Genomic DNA, 16,315 nt, shown 5'->3' with positions numbered 1-16,315 from the left:
GGCCAGTTTGCAGATTATGAACAGTTAATGGGCTGGGGACACTTTGGGCCTACCAAATTTATTGCTTGGACTCCAAAGCCGAACGCTGCTTATGGGCTTTTAACTCCGACAATCATTTCATTATGGACTCATATAATACATCCATTTATAAATATGAATCCCGGCGAAGGAAATGTAAATTGCAATAATGAATTTGCAATGAATCATCATCATCCTCTTGGCTATTTTTTTGCATGGTAGCAGCACCAGTCTTTGGTTGGGAAGTTGGGACCCCATTTCTCGAAATTGGGAGGAGCGACGGGGTGATCACACCACCACTTAAGAGTCCGGAAGCAATAATGCAAGCCTGATTCTGGCGGGTCCTCCTCATTCCTCATTGATGGCAAATTTCTCAGCTCCATATTTAACACCATCAATAGTTGATCCGGTACTTTTCCATTACCGGAGGCTTCGTTTTGTACCCTTTTGGTCTGGCACAAGGAGTAAATTCCAATCTTATAGACAATTAACTTATAGCCCAGTAATGCAATCAAAACCAGTCCATAAGGGCCCATGACCCCACTCAATTAGCTTCGGCACATGAAGCCGCAATTAGTGAACAGTCAGAGCCTTAATTTAACGGTTGTTATCTATTTCCAGCAAAAACTTAAAAAAGAACGAGATTGAGATTTAAGATTCGAAACCTTCTTTCAGTATTTTTATCGCAGCGTACCCAAAAGAGAAGTGCCAGTACTTGGTCATTGGTGAATTGGTAGAGCGCGGATGGGTGGCTACGGCAGAGGTTTAAAGGCATTTGCTGGTGCAGTGGTGATAAGTAGCGTTGCCAATGCAGTAGTCGCCTTGTTATGGTAGTAATAAGTGAGACAGGTAGCTTTGCTGGAATGGTGGATGAGATAAATGGAACTTTCATCAGATCGGGGTAGTCCAGATATGTTAAATGCTGTGGATTCAAGTCATTTTGATTTCAACTGCTGTCATTTGCATTGGCAGTAGTTTTGATACTTTGTAATTTTTTCTGTGAATTAAGTTTATGCAGTAAAAACTGAGAAATCAATTCACCCTCCTGCCCACGACTTTATTGCACTTCTAAGCAAACTCTTGGCCGTAACACCAACACTTATGCTAGGCATCAACGCCAGTTAAGGCGCTTCAATGGCAGTAGTGCAAGCGTGAAACTTTTGAAGTTTTTGCCATTACAACATTAGCTGGACAGAACCCAAGAATTAAAACTTGAAATTTTGTAAAAAACGGAATGTTTCCCAGTTTCTCTTACTTGCTCTTACATTTTACATCCGTTAGGATCATGAACACTAAACCATTATCTAGCTGGCATGCATGGTCAAGGACTCAAAATTCGTTATCTGGTTCGACTAGAACTGAACCTGGAACATCAGCATCATGGCATGTCACCAATCCATCACTCTTCTCCCCGTCTTTTATTTTAGAACTTGAATACTCAAAATATCATATATATCAGAATTCTGGCATTCAAATCTTGAAAAGCATATTGTACATGGAGTTATATAATGTTTCTTTAATCATTTTTTAGCTTGCACCTGCTTTTATATCAATCATTCATCCACTTGGAAACGTATTGCTCATGGAAAACGTGCAGTGCATTATTAATAATTTTTTTCAGTTTGCATCTATTCAAGTGCAAGCTTACACATGAAGACGTCGAAATCTATTAATCATTCATTTTTTTTGGAAAGTTATGATTTCCTTTCATGCAGGAGGTCTCCTTCCTTTTCAGCAGACGAGATTATAAATCCATAGGTTTCTAAGTGAAACTCTTGACCTAGAATCGTAGTCATTGATGTATACAAAACATTAACATCTGGTAATTGTTACAACTCTTGAGACCCAATTGTATAATTACAAAAAACTCCTTCTGTGATCAAGAGAAGGACTTAACTCCTAAAAATTTATATCCAAACAGGTGACAGAGCAACATCCCTTTGATCGAAAAGCCTTTCACACAGCAGCATCCTCTTAATTGGCCGCGGTCACTCTCTAGGCAGCTGGTAGAAAACGAAACAAGATACCAACGTAGGTAACCATGGACCATCACAAGATCGTCCTTGTGCCATGATCAAAAACCGCCAAGACCTCCTTTGCCTCACTTGACTCTTTATTGTCAAGTCCTTGCCATTTGTTATCCTCATTTGTTTTGCAATTGTATGACCTTGAGAGCTAGCCAATCATAGGACAGAGTTCAACGCAACCAACCACTCCCAATATTTGCTTGGAGCACCCACAGTAGGTTCCCAAGGTGATTATCCGTAGAACAACAGAAACCATGAATCAGAGAGAAACCCAGCAGCATAAAAAAAAAAAGAATCCAGCAGCATCACATAAAAAAGAAAAGAAAAATGGAGAAATGATAAGCTTCCAAACTTAAAACGCCAAAAGATGGAGGCAAAAATGGGGAACAAGTAGAAAGATTTCCAGCGCTCAGAACCACTATCGACAGAAACCAAAAGAGAAATGAGAGCAAAGCAGCAAGTAACCTCCACAATACAAAGACACCAGCTGCTCCCAATTTCAAGGCTCAAAAAGAACATGGAAGTGTGTGGAGTGTTCATTGCAAGTGTGTTTGTGAATGAAGACCCTTTTTTTTTTTTTCGATCTTTCCCTTCTTTCTTTTTTTTTTTTTTGTTTCAAATTACTGAAGAGAATTAAACTTGGTCATCTTTTCTCTGACCTCTCATTCTCAACCTTTCAGAACCATCAGTGATCTTGGGGAGCCCCATTTCTCCTCCTAATCTCGTGTCAATTGCCATAATTTCGCCGGCTTTCCTTACACATGGAAGCTGTTTTGAATCAACTCAAAAAAGAGTTGGCCATTCCATGGTCCCTTCCTTTCCCTTTTCCCTTCCACACCTCCCTCTTCACAAAATGATCTCACCAAAAGTCCTCAAAAACCCTCACCCCATTACCTATTAATCATTCATTTCATTTGAGGCGATGAGTTGATTGTGAAAGGTATTGTTAAAACTTAAATATAATAGCTATATTCTTTATAAACTTAACCTATTAAGACAATCTCAACACCTTACCTCCAGGTGAAATGCACGTACAGCCATATGGCATCGGAATTCAGAAATTGGAATTACTGGAAGTACCAGGCGTCTGGCTTCACAAACATAATTGTCAGATTCCTCATCCCAAACTAAGTACGGGAAGCCAAGTAAGCTCTGTGTGAGCTATGTGTGTCATTGTACCATGGACACGAGGAGCCCCCTTTGCTTCTCACAGGAAAGACATAAGAGGGTTGTCCTCTGACAGCTTCATAAGAAAATCTTTTTGCATCTCATACGTGAGATGCTCTGGTGCCAATATGTCACTCAGCAATATTCGTTTTTTAGTTCTTGGAACGAAGGGGGCCAAAGGCCCACAACAAATAAAAAACTAGACTAATCCAGGATAACCAACACCTAGCATATCAGCAACCAGGAGGGTAGGCAGATTCTTTGTTGAAATAGGGTTTGCATTGAAAACCACATCAGTTCAGACTGTTAACTTTAGGATTAAGTGTGCCTATTTTTGTATTAGGACAATTAGTTTACTGTCAAATTACGATAGCTATGCATCTAGGAATGACTTATGTGATGATTAGCATGTAATGTTGTGCCTAATTACTGTTCAAAGCTTATCTGTTAAGTCTTTGTGGTACATATCTTCTAAGTCAATGCATATCAGAAATAGAAGAACCTATTGTTTAGAATAAAATATTCTCTTACTCTGTTCTTCATGCTTAGCTACTTTTTCTCAACTATACTGTGTTAAACTAAATCTCAACTAAAAAATCCAACATCCTTTCTTGAATTTTGAAGAAGCTCAATTCCTTTTTATAGTGATATATAAGTTCCTGGAAGCAAGTTGTTAACAATATACATTTGACTTAATTATGCGCACTCACACCTATATGAAATACTATGAACCTTGAGATCAAATGAAAAGAAAAATACGGTAAAATGAGATCTCCACTTTGGAGGCAAGCTGTGGCTGCTGCAATCTATTGACTCGGGCGATGACATGAAAAGGAGTACATTGTGACGTGGGATGGAATTTATGAGGCTTATGCTTCAGCAAATGAAGCAAACAGGAGACTTGCGACAAATTGTGGATCATGGATAAGATATTTCATGGTTTTTATCAAGTTGTTACTCTGGAATTATGAGGACTAAAAGAAACTGCATTTAAGTAATTTTGATCCCAACAATGTATTTTATATCAAAATAAGCTTGATACTATAACTTCTTCGTGCAGGAATATATGTAGTAATAAAAGATGATGACTGTTAATTTTCACTATTTAGCTGGCTGAAGCGAAGTTCTACCGATTATTACCTGTCTGCAATTCAAGCACTTGATATTTCGGCATATGGTTACATGGATTCTCTAACTGGTTTTGACGGTTGCACTCTCTCTCTGCAAATGTTTTGAGCCATCATGCGTCAGGGGAATGTGTTAGCTGACTGGTATTGACTGAGTTTTGTCGACTGGCATTGATTGTTATATTCTCCTTTGGTTCCATTTATCCGAGTGCAGTGTTGCAGGGATTTCTTTCTGCTGCTAGTCCACTATATGCATGCTATCTTGGAACATCATGGGCTTGGGAAGCCCCGCCAAAGTCAGAATGGTTAGGAGGGCAATAAAAGCAAACAAAATTGGTATGGTTTGAATACAGGAGACCAATTATCCAATAATATTGTCGGAACTATCGATCGTATGTGGATGTCAAACAACTTGGAATGGGTCTACAATGAATCCCAAGGCAGATCAGAAGAACTTACCGTTATATGGGACAAATCAGCCTTCACCCACATCGCATCAGTCACCCGCAGCAGATTCATTTTATTACAGGATGCTTTAGCAAAATACGGGGTGGTGAGAGAATCCATGTTTTCAGCATGGTGGTGATTTATCACTCTGTTTTGATGATTTATGATGTTTTAAATCTTAAATTCATAGCTTAGCCTTGTATGCCGGTTATTTATAGCCTGCTTTATTCATGCTAAAGTAACTCATTATGCGGCATAGCTGGTTCCTGCTTGCTAGATGATTTTGGGAAAGAAGGATACTTGTAATCCCACTGCTTTATGCAGTACATAAAAAATGAAAATTATGAACACAATCCTTACTACATACAATATTTTATCCCACTTCTGAGGAAACTCATTGGGAAAATCACATACCATTACTACTATTTGTTAGCACTAGCATCACCAACTCGGCAAATACTTGAGCTCTCAAAAATGAAAAAAAAATGAAGCTTTTTTTTTTTCTGCCATCACAGTTGCTTCTGATGTTCCCAAAACATTAGGAAGTGCAGAGCCAAAGAATTGGTAAACTTCAGTGATAGGAAAAACTTTGTTCTGTACTATGAACTACTTCCAAACTTCTCCATTTCTTCCTGCTTCCTCTCCCCAAGCTCTACTAGTAGAGTCAAAAGAGCCTCACACATTTCACAAGCGTCAGGCTCATTAGGATTCTTCTTCCATGAAGAGTAAACCATCCAAGCATGGTCAAGCTTCTGGTCTGGTCTGACTACAACGGAACCTGGAACTTCAGCATCATGGCATGTCACTAGGCCATCGCTCTTCTCCCCATATCTGAGAAGTAGGTGAAGTGCACATGCAGCCATGGCAGCAGAAACTGGAATTACTATGGGTACCTGGTGTCCCAGTCGACCAACACTGTCAAACTCCGCACTCCCAAACTTAGGAAGGGGAAGCCAGGGAAGCTCTGCATGAGCTATGTGTGTCAATGTAGCAAGGACACCAGGAGCCACCCTTGCTTCTGAGTGGAAAGAGATAAGAGGGACGCCCTCAGGTAGCTTATGCTTCATGATGAATTCTTTTCTCTTTTCATATGTAAGATCTTCCAGTGCTCGAATGTCACCCTGCAAGATATATTTCAAACATTTATGCCCACACCTACATTTGCAGTGCACTTTGAAATAATTGAACCTTGAGAACATTCAATGAAAATCTTTACATCAAATTTAAATTTTATAAAAATGACAAATAAATAGAGATGTGAATACATGCATATACGCTAGCCTTTTAGTGAATAAAAACCTGGTACAAAACATTATACTAAAACCTCAGGTTTGACTCTGAAGTGTGAATTTCATTCTATCAATCTTAACGGATGCCTCTAGGTCTCTAGAATAATATAAGATTATGCTTATCTTTCTTTCTTGAATCATCATATCCATGTGTTCAGGACTGCCTTGGCCATTTATTCGTGGGCAGGGGGAAGGACTACCTTAATAATCTTGCATATCAAAAGCTCCATGACCTTACGAGTTTCTTTGTCAGCTATCTGGCCTTCACGAAGAATATCAGAAGCTAAAGGGGTGCCACCATATGGGCTCTGGACCAGTGCCAGTCCTGCCACTTTGCCTTCCAGCTCAGACGAATAAATGGATAATGCAGCTGCAGAATCAACTCCGCCCTTGCTGTGCCCGAGCAGCATCACACGTTTGCCAGACCCCCAGTAAAGCTCCTCAATGTATCGCTTCAGTTCCCATGCGTTGTGTTCCACTGATGCCTTTGTATAAGAAGTAATAAGAGCTCGAATAAAAACGTGATATTGTAGGAAGGAAAACTGAGAAGATAACCAAATATGAATTGGAAAGAAAAAATAAAATTTGCCATGCCAAACTGCTTGACTATGCAATAATAGGACAATTAGAGTTTCTTATGCCTAAGGTCTAGATAAATTTACCAAGCAACACTTAATTACCTCGCTGTGAATTTTTGCTATATGGCATGCTAGACCCATTTTTGAAAAGAATCTCTTAGTGGCCACAAAATATAAGGGGCCATGATTGCTAAAAAGGCCTGACAAAATTAGAAATCTACATTATAATGACAGGAAGGATACAGTAAATCTCAAATTGATATTGAGGAACAAAACTAGATAGCTATCATAACAGAATATTCTCATACCTGGCACTAATAAATATACAAATGAATTGGGCAATCTGTGTTCTCCATTCCTGAATGCAAAATCTCAAATCTACTAGCACAAAATAACCTCTGATTGATTACCAAGAGCAAATGAAATGAAATTGGTTTGGTACCTTATGGCTTGAAGCAGTTCCAGGAATCTTGCTGTACCATTCTCTACAGAAGCCATTCCAGGAGTGTGTTGCAACCATCCAATATCATCAGAAGAACCACGCAATGTTCTCTGCATCCGGGATTTAATGCTGAAGATGACAAATTGACTACTTGTGTTATGAAAGATAAAAACCTAGCAATGACAAGAATAAGAAAATGGAAATAATTGAAAAGTAATGAAACCCTTGAAAAAAAAAAGACGGACACCACCCGTCGACTCTTTTTGTTTGGAACATGAATCCACCAGTTTACTAAGTTAAAAACCAACTTCTTTTACCTATAGACTTGTGCTTGAGTGCTTCTCAGATGGTAGAGAGCACATCTCCACGAGGCCAGAGCCAAACTCCAAGCAAGCCGTATACCAAACAATGGGAACATCAACCTACAACCAATAGAAGCAACTGCAAGTAAGGTAGACGAATAAACAAAAATCGAATAGAAATGCATAACTGTGAACAGTACTCATTGCAGCTATATTAGTAATTCCGATAGCTAACATTCAGGGTAACTTTGTATACATTCGCAAATGACATTCCGACATTCCCACAGCATTTCTAAACTGCAGTTATATTAATGAGGTAGTAGCATACTCAAACATGAAGTGTGAGAGAATTATGGAAGAATCAATCATTGTATTCAGATATTCATCAAAGCACAATTAGTAGGCTCCTTCTGTATTTTCAGGTTTGCTCCCATATCTTATTCTATCATACTGATCACACTTTAGGAACAAAAGAAATCCTATTAAAGAATTCTGTAATCAGAAAATAGAATGGATCGACAGGACTTTAGTTTACACATATTGGTGAGGTGTTATAGTTCACTGTCATGAATAAGCTAAAGGAAAGAAAATTATTACCATTGAAAAATGAAAGGGGCTCCTTGCTTACTGTGATAGGTTATTATATTTCGAGAATCTGTATTTGTTAGAAGTTCTTCCCTCAGTTCTGAGGATCTTTTTCCACAGATTGCAGAGTGTGAGTTTTCTGTGCAAGATGTAGAAGATGATGAACATCCTTCCTGAACATTACAAATGCTCTGGCTTGAAGATCTTGGATTCTGTCCACAAGTAATGGCAACTAAATCTTCTGAGCATCTGTAGACATCTTGGAGAATGAGATTTTCTGCAGAAACATCTTAATGTGTAAACGTAGCTGTTATGTTGTTAAAAAATACAGGTAACAATGGAACTCCCACAAGCTACAAAAGCTGGCTCATTATACCAAGCACAAGAGTATCAGCATTTGCAACCCAATGTGAAGAACTCACCTACGAAATTGATGAATCTGCGATTCATGTAAGCAGTCCATGTTAAAAGACGGGTGAAAATGTCATCCATTAATGAGGGAAATACAAGAAAATCCAGAGGATGACATTTATTACTCGCAACACCATGATAGACCTGATTAAAAAATTTAAGCTTCTAATCAAATTAAAGGTTAAAGATGCAATGGAAGAAAACATTCTGATGTACCTTAAGGCAATATTGAGTCCGAATTGGCTTAATCCACACTTACAGATAAGGGGGTTTCGTTCATTCCTTCACTGGTATGCAAATCTCCCATTAAATCTTCCAGCTTTGAAATGGCTTAAACTCCCTATCAACCCCTGCCACAGAACAAGATGAACCACGTTTCAGAGCACAGCAAGGATCTTTTAGGAAACTAGGAAAAGATTGAAAAAGACTTACTCTATGCATCCAAGAGAGAAAAATAATTCAATAGGAAACTTTCCACTAAAATTCTGGCAGGAATAGCATTATACTAATGACTTCCATCCAGTTGCCCTTCAAGAAATTTTGTTTTGTCAGCAGCTTCTTTTTGTACTTATCGTTCCCCTTTTGGGGTCAGTATTGGGGGAAAAAGAACCGAAACAGACTCTAAAATGACTTAGAATCCTTATCTGAGTTAAGGGAACTGTCCAATGCTTTCCATTATAATTCAGTAATTCATTGGAAATTTAAGACAAATCAATCCCACATTCAACTACAAACACATACATTCTCTCAGTCACCTATGAAAAATGGGATAACGAAAAAACACATCAAACAGATCACAAACAACATCAAAATTCGCACACAGCAAACCGATCAGAGTGATTCAAAGTTTCAAACATATAAACCAACTGACTTACAAAATGGATGTCCAACACTGAAGAAGAAAGGCTCAGTTCTGCAAAAACCAAAACCCAAGAAACAGAAAATTTATTTAAAATTGAAAATTTTGCAAGTCCAAATTTATAAAGGACAAAAGGAAAGGAAACAAGATAAAAATCTACATGCCCCCATTCCCAAGAAAGCCAGATGTTCAAGCAAAGAGCACTGCAAAAGTTAGTGCAAGAATTTCTTTTCTTTTTCTTTATTTCTTAAAAGAAATAAAGTGCATGACTTTGTATATATTGGGAATGGTAACAACCGAATGAAGAATGTCATGGAGGTTGAATGGAGCAGCAACGTCATCTGGTTGGTCTTTCCACTAAGTTTTGCTCTGGCCCCACTTCACAAAATATCCAAATTTGACTATAATTTTGATAAATTTCTGTTTTGCATATAAAAAGAAGATGAAAGAAACACACTTGGATTTGGTTTGTTAGAAGGTGGCTTAAATTTAACCGACAATAACTGTAAAAACCGGAATCTGAGGAGTTTGAGTAGTACACGTGGGGGATTTGTCGTTGGGTATCTAAGAAGTAAGCAAAGAATGGGATGCGGGGGCCCACAGATGCAGTGGATAGGGCTTGATTGAGTAGGTGCACACGTGGCGTTCTGGGAACAAACTCTCTGGGCAAGCGTGGAGAAATGCCCCATAGAGTTCTCCATGAAATTTGAAAGACAGTCTTGTTCGTTACACCATGATTGTTTTCAAGTGTTTTGGTTAAGTTTCGTGCTAGAAAACTGAGCTGTATGCCTGTTTGGTTGGGAAATGGGCTACGTCCATGATTGATCATCTCAATGTCAGTTCAATCAATCACTTTCAGACATTTCAGGGTATTGATTGAAAAAGAGCAGTGAAACGTGGATGATTAACTTTTCTCCTTCCACAAAAGATCAAATATGCAGCGGTTCAGCAGACAAAATTACTCGAGTTCAGCAACCTGGCTTATTTACAGTGAAAATGTCCAGTGAATTGAATGAAATCAGGCAAACCTTTAACTGTTGAAGTTACAACATAAGAATACGAAACAGGATTCTGAGTGAGTAAGCCAGCCGGGTAAACACTTGCACACTCGAGAAGGAAGGCATGAAGACACCGAGGACTATAATCTGAATTAATGAAATAGATTACATGTGTCAGAATCAGAAGGAATGAAGGGCTTCACAACCACGATAGCTCCTGCAAAAACTGCCTACTCGGAAAAATGTCATTAGTTCCATATATATCCAAGAAAATCGAACCATCTTACTCTTCTTTTACAATAACAAATGATACAACAATAGATGTACATTTTACTAATGATCTATGCACTCAGATTTCAATTACAAGTACCTCCTCATCTTATCTCTCATATTCAAACAGAAGCTCTACACAGCTTGACAGAATGAATTAGGAGGTAGAGGCAGATGCAGCCCATATTCTATTTCAGGGTCTAGTGTGTATATTCGCATCTCCACTCTCCGCTAAGTTGTTGCATTACTTCACAATTTAAATGCCCATTAAAATTCCTACCTCAGTTTTATCTGGTAGACTCTGTTATACCAAATTGAATGTAGCGTCATGTGGAAGAGATCATACTTTTCAGGCCTAGCATGCCAGAGAAAATGCCGTTGAACCTTTCTGACACCAAGTTGCAAAGCAAGATACCTCTCTTTTGGTATTGAGAGGAGTATGTCTTTCAGGTTGGGAATGTCTTTCTCCGCAAGTATTATTGAGAAAGCACCCCAATCCAGAACTTCAAAAAATGGTGGCACAAAATTGTCAGATATAATAACAGGAACACACTCATAAAAGATGGCTTCTACTACCCTTGGGCTGTTGACCTCATAACCTTTGGGGCAGATACAGTATTTGCTGCTCTTCATGTGCTGGATATAATTCATTTTGCTTGCAACACCAGGAGGCATTGGACCAAAGATCTTCATATCATCGTCCTTGTCTTTCCAATATTTCAGTAAGATTGGACGCAGATACCCATGCATGTTTCCAGCGTAGAAGGCAAGAATGTGCCTCTGGGAAGGTGGTTTTCCTCCGAGATCTCTAAGAGGATTTCTTGCAGACCGGACATAGGTTTCTGGAAGAGAAACATCCCTCCCAATTTTGAAGCCTACAGTGACATCAGCATTGCAGAGAGCTTTAACGCAGTGTTCCATATGGTGCCTTGTTTCATACGGAGCCTATAAGAATCCAGATATCACATTTCAATGAGATCCAATAATATACATACACATAAATTGTCTAGAATAAAATATTTAAAGGAGGTGAAACCAAAAACCAACAGAGACACTACATCACATAGTGGTGCCATGGTCATCTTAATGAAAAGATTACCACGTCTATGCCATATGCATACCAAAATAACTACAGCAACCTTGCTAAAATGATGTGGTATTCAATAACAAAGGATTTGTTGAAGTAAGTCAGTGTTGGTTAATTAACAACTTGCTTCAAAATTGAATCTAATTATAAGCACAATAATATGCTCCATGGAATCAATAGGATAAAAGTAATAAAATGAAATGATACTCGGAGAGCATACCCAATCATGGCAAGCAACAAGGAAGTGATCTGCTCCACCAGTTCTGTTGAAGTAAGGATACTTTGCAGCAATATTTTCTGTGTAATCCTTCAAAAATTGGCGTAGGTTCGTTCGATTATGAGAATTTCGTACATAAAGGGTGTACTCTAACATCCGAGAACTAAATGGCATATAAAACAGATGAGCCCTTCGAGGGTCCTTTACAACAAAACGCTTATTCCCTTGCATCAGTTTCATAAACCATCCTTCTGAGGCATATAATCCCTTAAGTATCGGTAGATGAAAGATAGGTTTCTTTCCATCCTTATAGACATAAACTTTGAGTGTGCGTTCCATGAGTTCATAGCTCCTGCAAAGAGCAAGCAAGTGTGAGCTTGATATCACAAGAGTTTCCGAAAGTGCCTCAGGCAGTTATATTTAATGGACAATCTGCTGGAAGGCACATGTAATCAGACGACGGCATTTTGTTATGAATGTGGGGGAGTTCGTTGTCCTACATTTAGACACAACCAGGAGATGGCTCGTGGTTCAACGCGGCCTGATTTTGCTACAGCACCAACAGTTGTGCCACCAGCCAGATGTGTCAGGAGGGATAAAGGTAAAGGAGTAGCTTCCTCGTCAAGAGGTAGATTGGCAAGGTCAGCTCAACAAGGTGCTTCTGGAGGGGGACAAGCTAGAGTGTTCGCTCTGACACCACAAGATGCTCATGCCTCAAATGCAGTGGTGACAGGTACTCTTTTTATTTGAGGTTATGAAGCATCAGTTTTATTTGACCCTGGATCCACCCATTCTTTTGTGTCCCAAATTTTATGCCTAAATTAGGCAAGCACTATGAATATATGGATTAACCATTAGTAGTAACCACCCCGTTCGAAGAATCGTATGTTGCGGAGTATGTGTTCCGTGTGGTCCAGATTAAAGATAAGGACACTTGGGTGGACTTAGTGATAATGACATTTGAAATTCTTTGCGGCAGCCCATGACGTCACAGGTGGAAAGTTGTTGAAGTGTGCCATGAGTGCTTAAACCACCACATTTTTGAAGGAGATAAAGCTTTCTAAACTCTATCCTTAAGCTGAAAGTTGAACATATGGTAAGGGATTTCATGTTTGGGACGAGGCACTTAGGTATTGTTCAATTAAATTTGAAGTTATGTTTTATAAAACATGTTGTGTAAATACTTGGTATTTTCTTTGATGAAATCCTATCGTGATGAAGTATTAAAAATCACCACATTGGCACGTAACATTGTTAATGTGATGGATGATATAAAGGAAAAGAAATTAGTAAGTATGATAAAAATATTTAGAAAGCTTGCTGAGTCGTGTGAGCTAGCCTACATGACTTGTGCGCCGGTAACGACCGTAGGTGAGGATCGTTACAGAACATGTAGAGACAAAGATAGAAGCATTGAGAGAATTAGATCTGCAGTGTAACAACAATAGTAAATCTGAAGAAGTTCTGAGATGATACATTTTGCTTTCCCATTTATTTTTTGGTCTTCTATCTTACAATAAGTACACACAGAATTTTAGATTAACTTACACCATGTGTCATGCTAGTCTCAGACTCAGAAGCATGTCCTTAATTAGAACCTGAATAAAAGACACCCTGATTATATCATAACCAAATACGAACAAGGGTGGTTTTATTAGTCGCCGATGGATATGACAGATTATTCCAATTTACTAGTTCTATACCTTGGCATAAGTCTAATCTTGTTGCAAAATACCACTGGTCAAGTTGGTACAACATGCCTAAGTTGCAGCCCAGATTCAATAGAATAAAGCTAAGAGAAAGTAAATTCAACAGCCACATCATGTTCATGTTCAAACTCAACAACAAGAAAATCATAAGTTGTATCAAAATTTGGTTAGCAGGTTTTCTGCAGAAAATACATAGGCAGAAACTTCCTGCTCCCAGAATATAATTTCTGTTTAAGTTAACCTAAAAGGGACTTCCTTGAGGTCTTATCTTATTCAATGTCACATTGGTGTCTGATGTGACCAAAAAGAGCAATAGACTGGATGTTATGCATAATATCAAGGTTAGGTAATGAAATTTGGAGCAAAGTCATCATAGGAAAGAACCAATATAGCACAAATCTACAAATGGAGGTCAACATCTAGAGCTATGCTTAAAGTGGACGTACCTTTTAAACATGGAAACATTTCTAAAAAGAGGAGCATAAAGTTCTTGATCATTCACTATAACAGAAGCACTCTCTATCTGCGATCTTGTGGCAAAGATTTCTTGGTCACGTACAGAAGACCTTCGTGGTCTCTACAATCAAATAAGAAAAAGTTTAATTTACATTCAGTACATAAAGCAGTAAGGGAAATGTTTATTCATTCATGAAAATACAGATTACCATTGCACCTGATGACCTACGGTGGCGTACTAATATGCGGTTCATCTCCTCTATTGTGGTCACTGATTTTGGTGGCATTTCACATCTCATTGTTTTTCTCCCTGCCTTAGCAATCATTACAGAATTATTTTTTGATGTCAGATGATCACTTTGCAGGGATGTTAAAAAAACAAGGGAATCAGCATTTTTAGTGGAGTTTCTCAAATAGGTCTTGTTAACCAATGAAGATGCTACAGGTGACACCAAGGTAGGAGATAGTGAAGCAATATTTACATGCCCAAGTTCTTTAGGCGACTGACTTGTCTTAGTCTCCAACAGTTTGCCTGTTGAGACTTCCTGGGTGTGTTTCACAGCCGTCTCTAGAGTAAAGCCATGTCCAGCTTCGTTGGTGGACTCCATTGCCAATGAAGATACTACAGGTGATGCCAAGGTAGGAGTTTGTGAACTAATACTTACATGTCCAAATTCTTTTGGTGTCTGACTTGCATCATTCTCCAGAAGTTTGTCAGCTGAAACCAACTGTCCAGGTTCTACAACCTCCTCCAGAGGAGAGTTATCTTGATCTCGAATGATATCATCCAACACAGAAATCTCATTTAGATCTTCAGCATTCTCAGATGCATAATCATCATCGATATTTCTATCTATAGCAATTTTAATTCTACCATCGGACTCCATTCCCTCAGACGCAAAACCATTCTCCATTTCCCTGCGATCCCCCATTAATCGACCACCATTTCCAACGCTTCCACCAACAATAGAACTATTACCATCTTTCAGCACCCCATTAATGACTACATTTCTAGTACTCATATCAGAAGCATTGATGGTAAGAGGATTACGAACCATTGCAGAATTCACTGAAGATTGTATTCCAAAAATCACATCTTTATCATTCCCTATTGAACCCTCATCACCAGGCAACAAAGACCTAAGAGCATTCCCATATGGAAGCAGAAAGGACTGAAACAATAAATGAGTAATAGCAACTACTCCAACTAAAAGAACCCATCTTTTCTTTTCACTATGAAACAGCTTTCGAAATCCATTAACTAACTCCATACCCAAAACAGGCCTCTCACAAACTAACACCCAGAACTGCTAAAACTGACATCTTTACAAAACAACCTCGATTTTTGATTCAACATCTTAGTATACAGTTGAAAAACAAGCATTGATTAGTTAACTACCACACTAAATTTAGGATTAAATGGAAAACGCAAACCTCGGAGTCTTGCCGGTGGAAAAAATTGCTTGAGGTTTGACTGTTGGAAGAGTGAAAACAAATGAAAATGAAAACAAAGCAAATTCAAGGAGTCGCGAAATTGGTAAAGTGTGCATGGTATTACTATTTTTATTTTTTGGCTGTGGCCATGGAAAATTAATTATGACCAATATTTCTTTAAAGAAAGCAATACAAATGGTGGGTTTTTTTTTTTTTTAATCAATTCATAAACGGTGGATTCCTTTGTTTAAAATAGAGAAGGAAAGAATTCATTCTTAATTGCATTATTACTGTTAAGACGGTAATTTATTTTTTTTGTATTTTTGGTTTCTTTAGTTAATTTAAAGGGTCAGTCTGTCATTAATCCAGTGACTTTTTTTAGTTTTTACTTTTTATTGATTCTAAGCTTCAACAAGTGGCCCGTGAAGGTCAAGTTTGCAGTTTAGAGGCAACCGGCTTAAGCCGAGGAAGAAACGACGTAGTTCTGGCTCTGAATTTTGAGTACGGTCGTTCAAAGCTGAGTAAATGGGGTGTAAGCAGAGAGGCAATATAATTCTTTTACCCGGTGTGATGATGACAGGAAAGCTTAAACACTATCTTTTCACTTAAAAAATATTGCTTGTCTTTCAAAGGATTGGACTTGCTTCTAATCCCTTTTAATTTCTTTCGTTTCCTTTCTTGCTTTTGACAGTAGTCTTTGTAGCTTCATTCTTTTTCTTTTAATCATTTTTAAGTCTTTTCTTTTTCTTTTTAATGAATTTATTTATTATTTCGTTCTATTATTAACTTTGCTACTTAACTCTTTCACTTAGTGGATAAACACCCTCCAGCACTAATTCATTCCTACTTATATTAATAAGCAGCCTTCTTTTATTGCTTAAATTAATGGCAA

The 16,315-nt window shown here is 38.3% G+C and overlaps 2 protein-coding genes across 12 annotated transcripts; both read right to left on the bottom strand.

Moving 5' to 3' along the window:
- Positions 1–5,083: 5,083 nt before the first annotated feature.
- Positions 5,084–9,673, bottom strand: LOC110411569 (uncharacterized). 11 transcript variants are annotated; one of them, XM_089782638.1, is made up of 12 exons: positions 9,417–9,542; positions 9,269–9,306; positions 8,826–9,148; positions 8,653–8,743; positions 8,405–8,537; positions 7,995–8,259; positions 7,413–7,517; positions 7,096–7,224; positions 6,962–7,011; positions 6,756–6,853; positions 6,276–6,560; positions 5,084–5,907 (listed from the first exon to the last, which is right to left on the bottom strand). In XM_089782638.1, the coding sequence occupies exons 4-12, from the start codon at positions 8,698–8,700 to the stop codon at positions 5,386–5,388; spliced, it is 1,635 nt and encodes a 544-aa protein (XP_089638764.1). In that variant the 5' UTR covers positions 8,701–8,743; positions 8,826–9,148; positions 9,269–9,306; positions 9,417–9,542; the 3' UTR covers positions 5,084–5,385. The 11 variants fall into 11 exon arrangements, with proteins under 11 accessions (XP_089638764.1, XP_089638765.1, XP_021277465.1 ...); XM_089782639.1 differs by having other exon boundaries at positions 8,826–8,921; XM_021421790.1 differs by having other exon boundaries at positions 6,309–6,560; positions 9,413–9,521.
- An 811-nt stretch (positions 9,674–10,484) lies between these two features.
- Positions 10,485–15,631, bottom strand: LOC110411358 (Exostosin family protein). Its single transcript, XM_021421483.2, has 4 exons — positions 14,199–15,631; positions 13,980–14,110; positions 11,828–12,176; positions 10,485–11,465 (listed from the first exon to the last, which is right to left on the bottom strand). Exons 1-4 carry the CDS (start codon positions 15,258–15,260, stop codon positions 10,797–10,799), a joined length of 2,211 nt encoding a protein of 736 aa, XP_021277158.1. The 5' UTR covers positions 15,261–15,631; the 3' UTR covers positions 10,485–10,796.
- Positions 15,632–16,315: the final 684 nt, after the last annotated feature.

This window comes from Theobroma umbraticum, unplaced genomic scaffold (assembly GCF_002168275.2).
Source record: "Theobroma umbraticum cultivar Fairchild unplaced genomic scaffold, ASM216827v3 scaffold_56.0, whole genome shotgun sequence".
Lineage (NCBI taxonomy): Eukaryota > Viridiplantae > Streptophyta > Magnoliopsida > Malvales > Malvaceae > Theobroma > Theobroma umbraticum.
This window is presented reverse-complemented; position numbering and strand designations above follow the sequence as displayed.

Excerpts from the sequence above, each read along its gene's own strand:
- LOC110411569 (XM_021421789.2), bottom strand. The coding sequence starts at position 8,700 with ATGGGAGATTTGCATACCAGTGAAGGAATGAACGAAACCCCCTTATCT. Across the intron at positions 6,854-6,961 it reads TGTATATTTATTAGTGCCAG|GCCTTTTTAGCAATCATGGC; the intron begins GTATGAGAATAT and ends TAATTTTGTCAG. Across the intron at positions 6,561-6,755 it reads TAGCAAAAATTCACAGCGAG|GCATCAGTGGAACACAACGC; the intron begins GTAATTAAGTGT and ends TCTTATACAAAG.
- LOC110411358 (XM_021421483.2), bottom strand. The coding sequence starts at position 15,260 with ATGGAGTTAGTTAATGGATTTCGAAAGCTGTTTCATAGTGAAAAGAAA. Across the intron at positions 14,111-14,198 it reads GTAGGTCATCAGGTGCAATG|AGACCACGAAGGTCTTCTGT; the intron begins GTAATCTGTATT and ends ATTTGATTGTAG. Across the intron at positions 12,177-13,979 it reads AATGTTTCCATGTTTAAAAG|GAGCTATGAACTCATGGAAC; the intron begins GTACGTCCACTT and ends TGCTCTTTGCAG.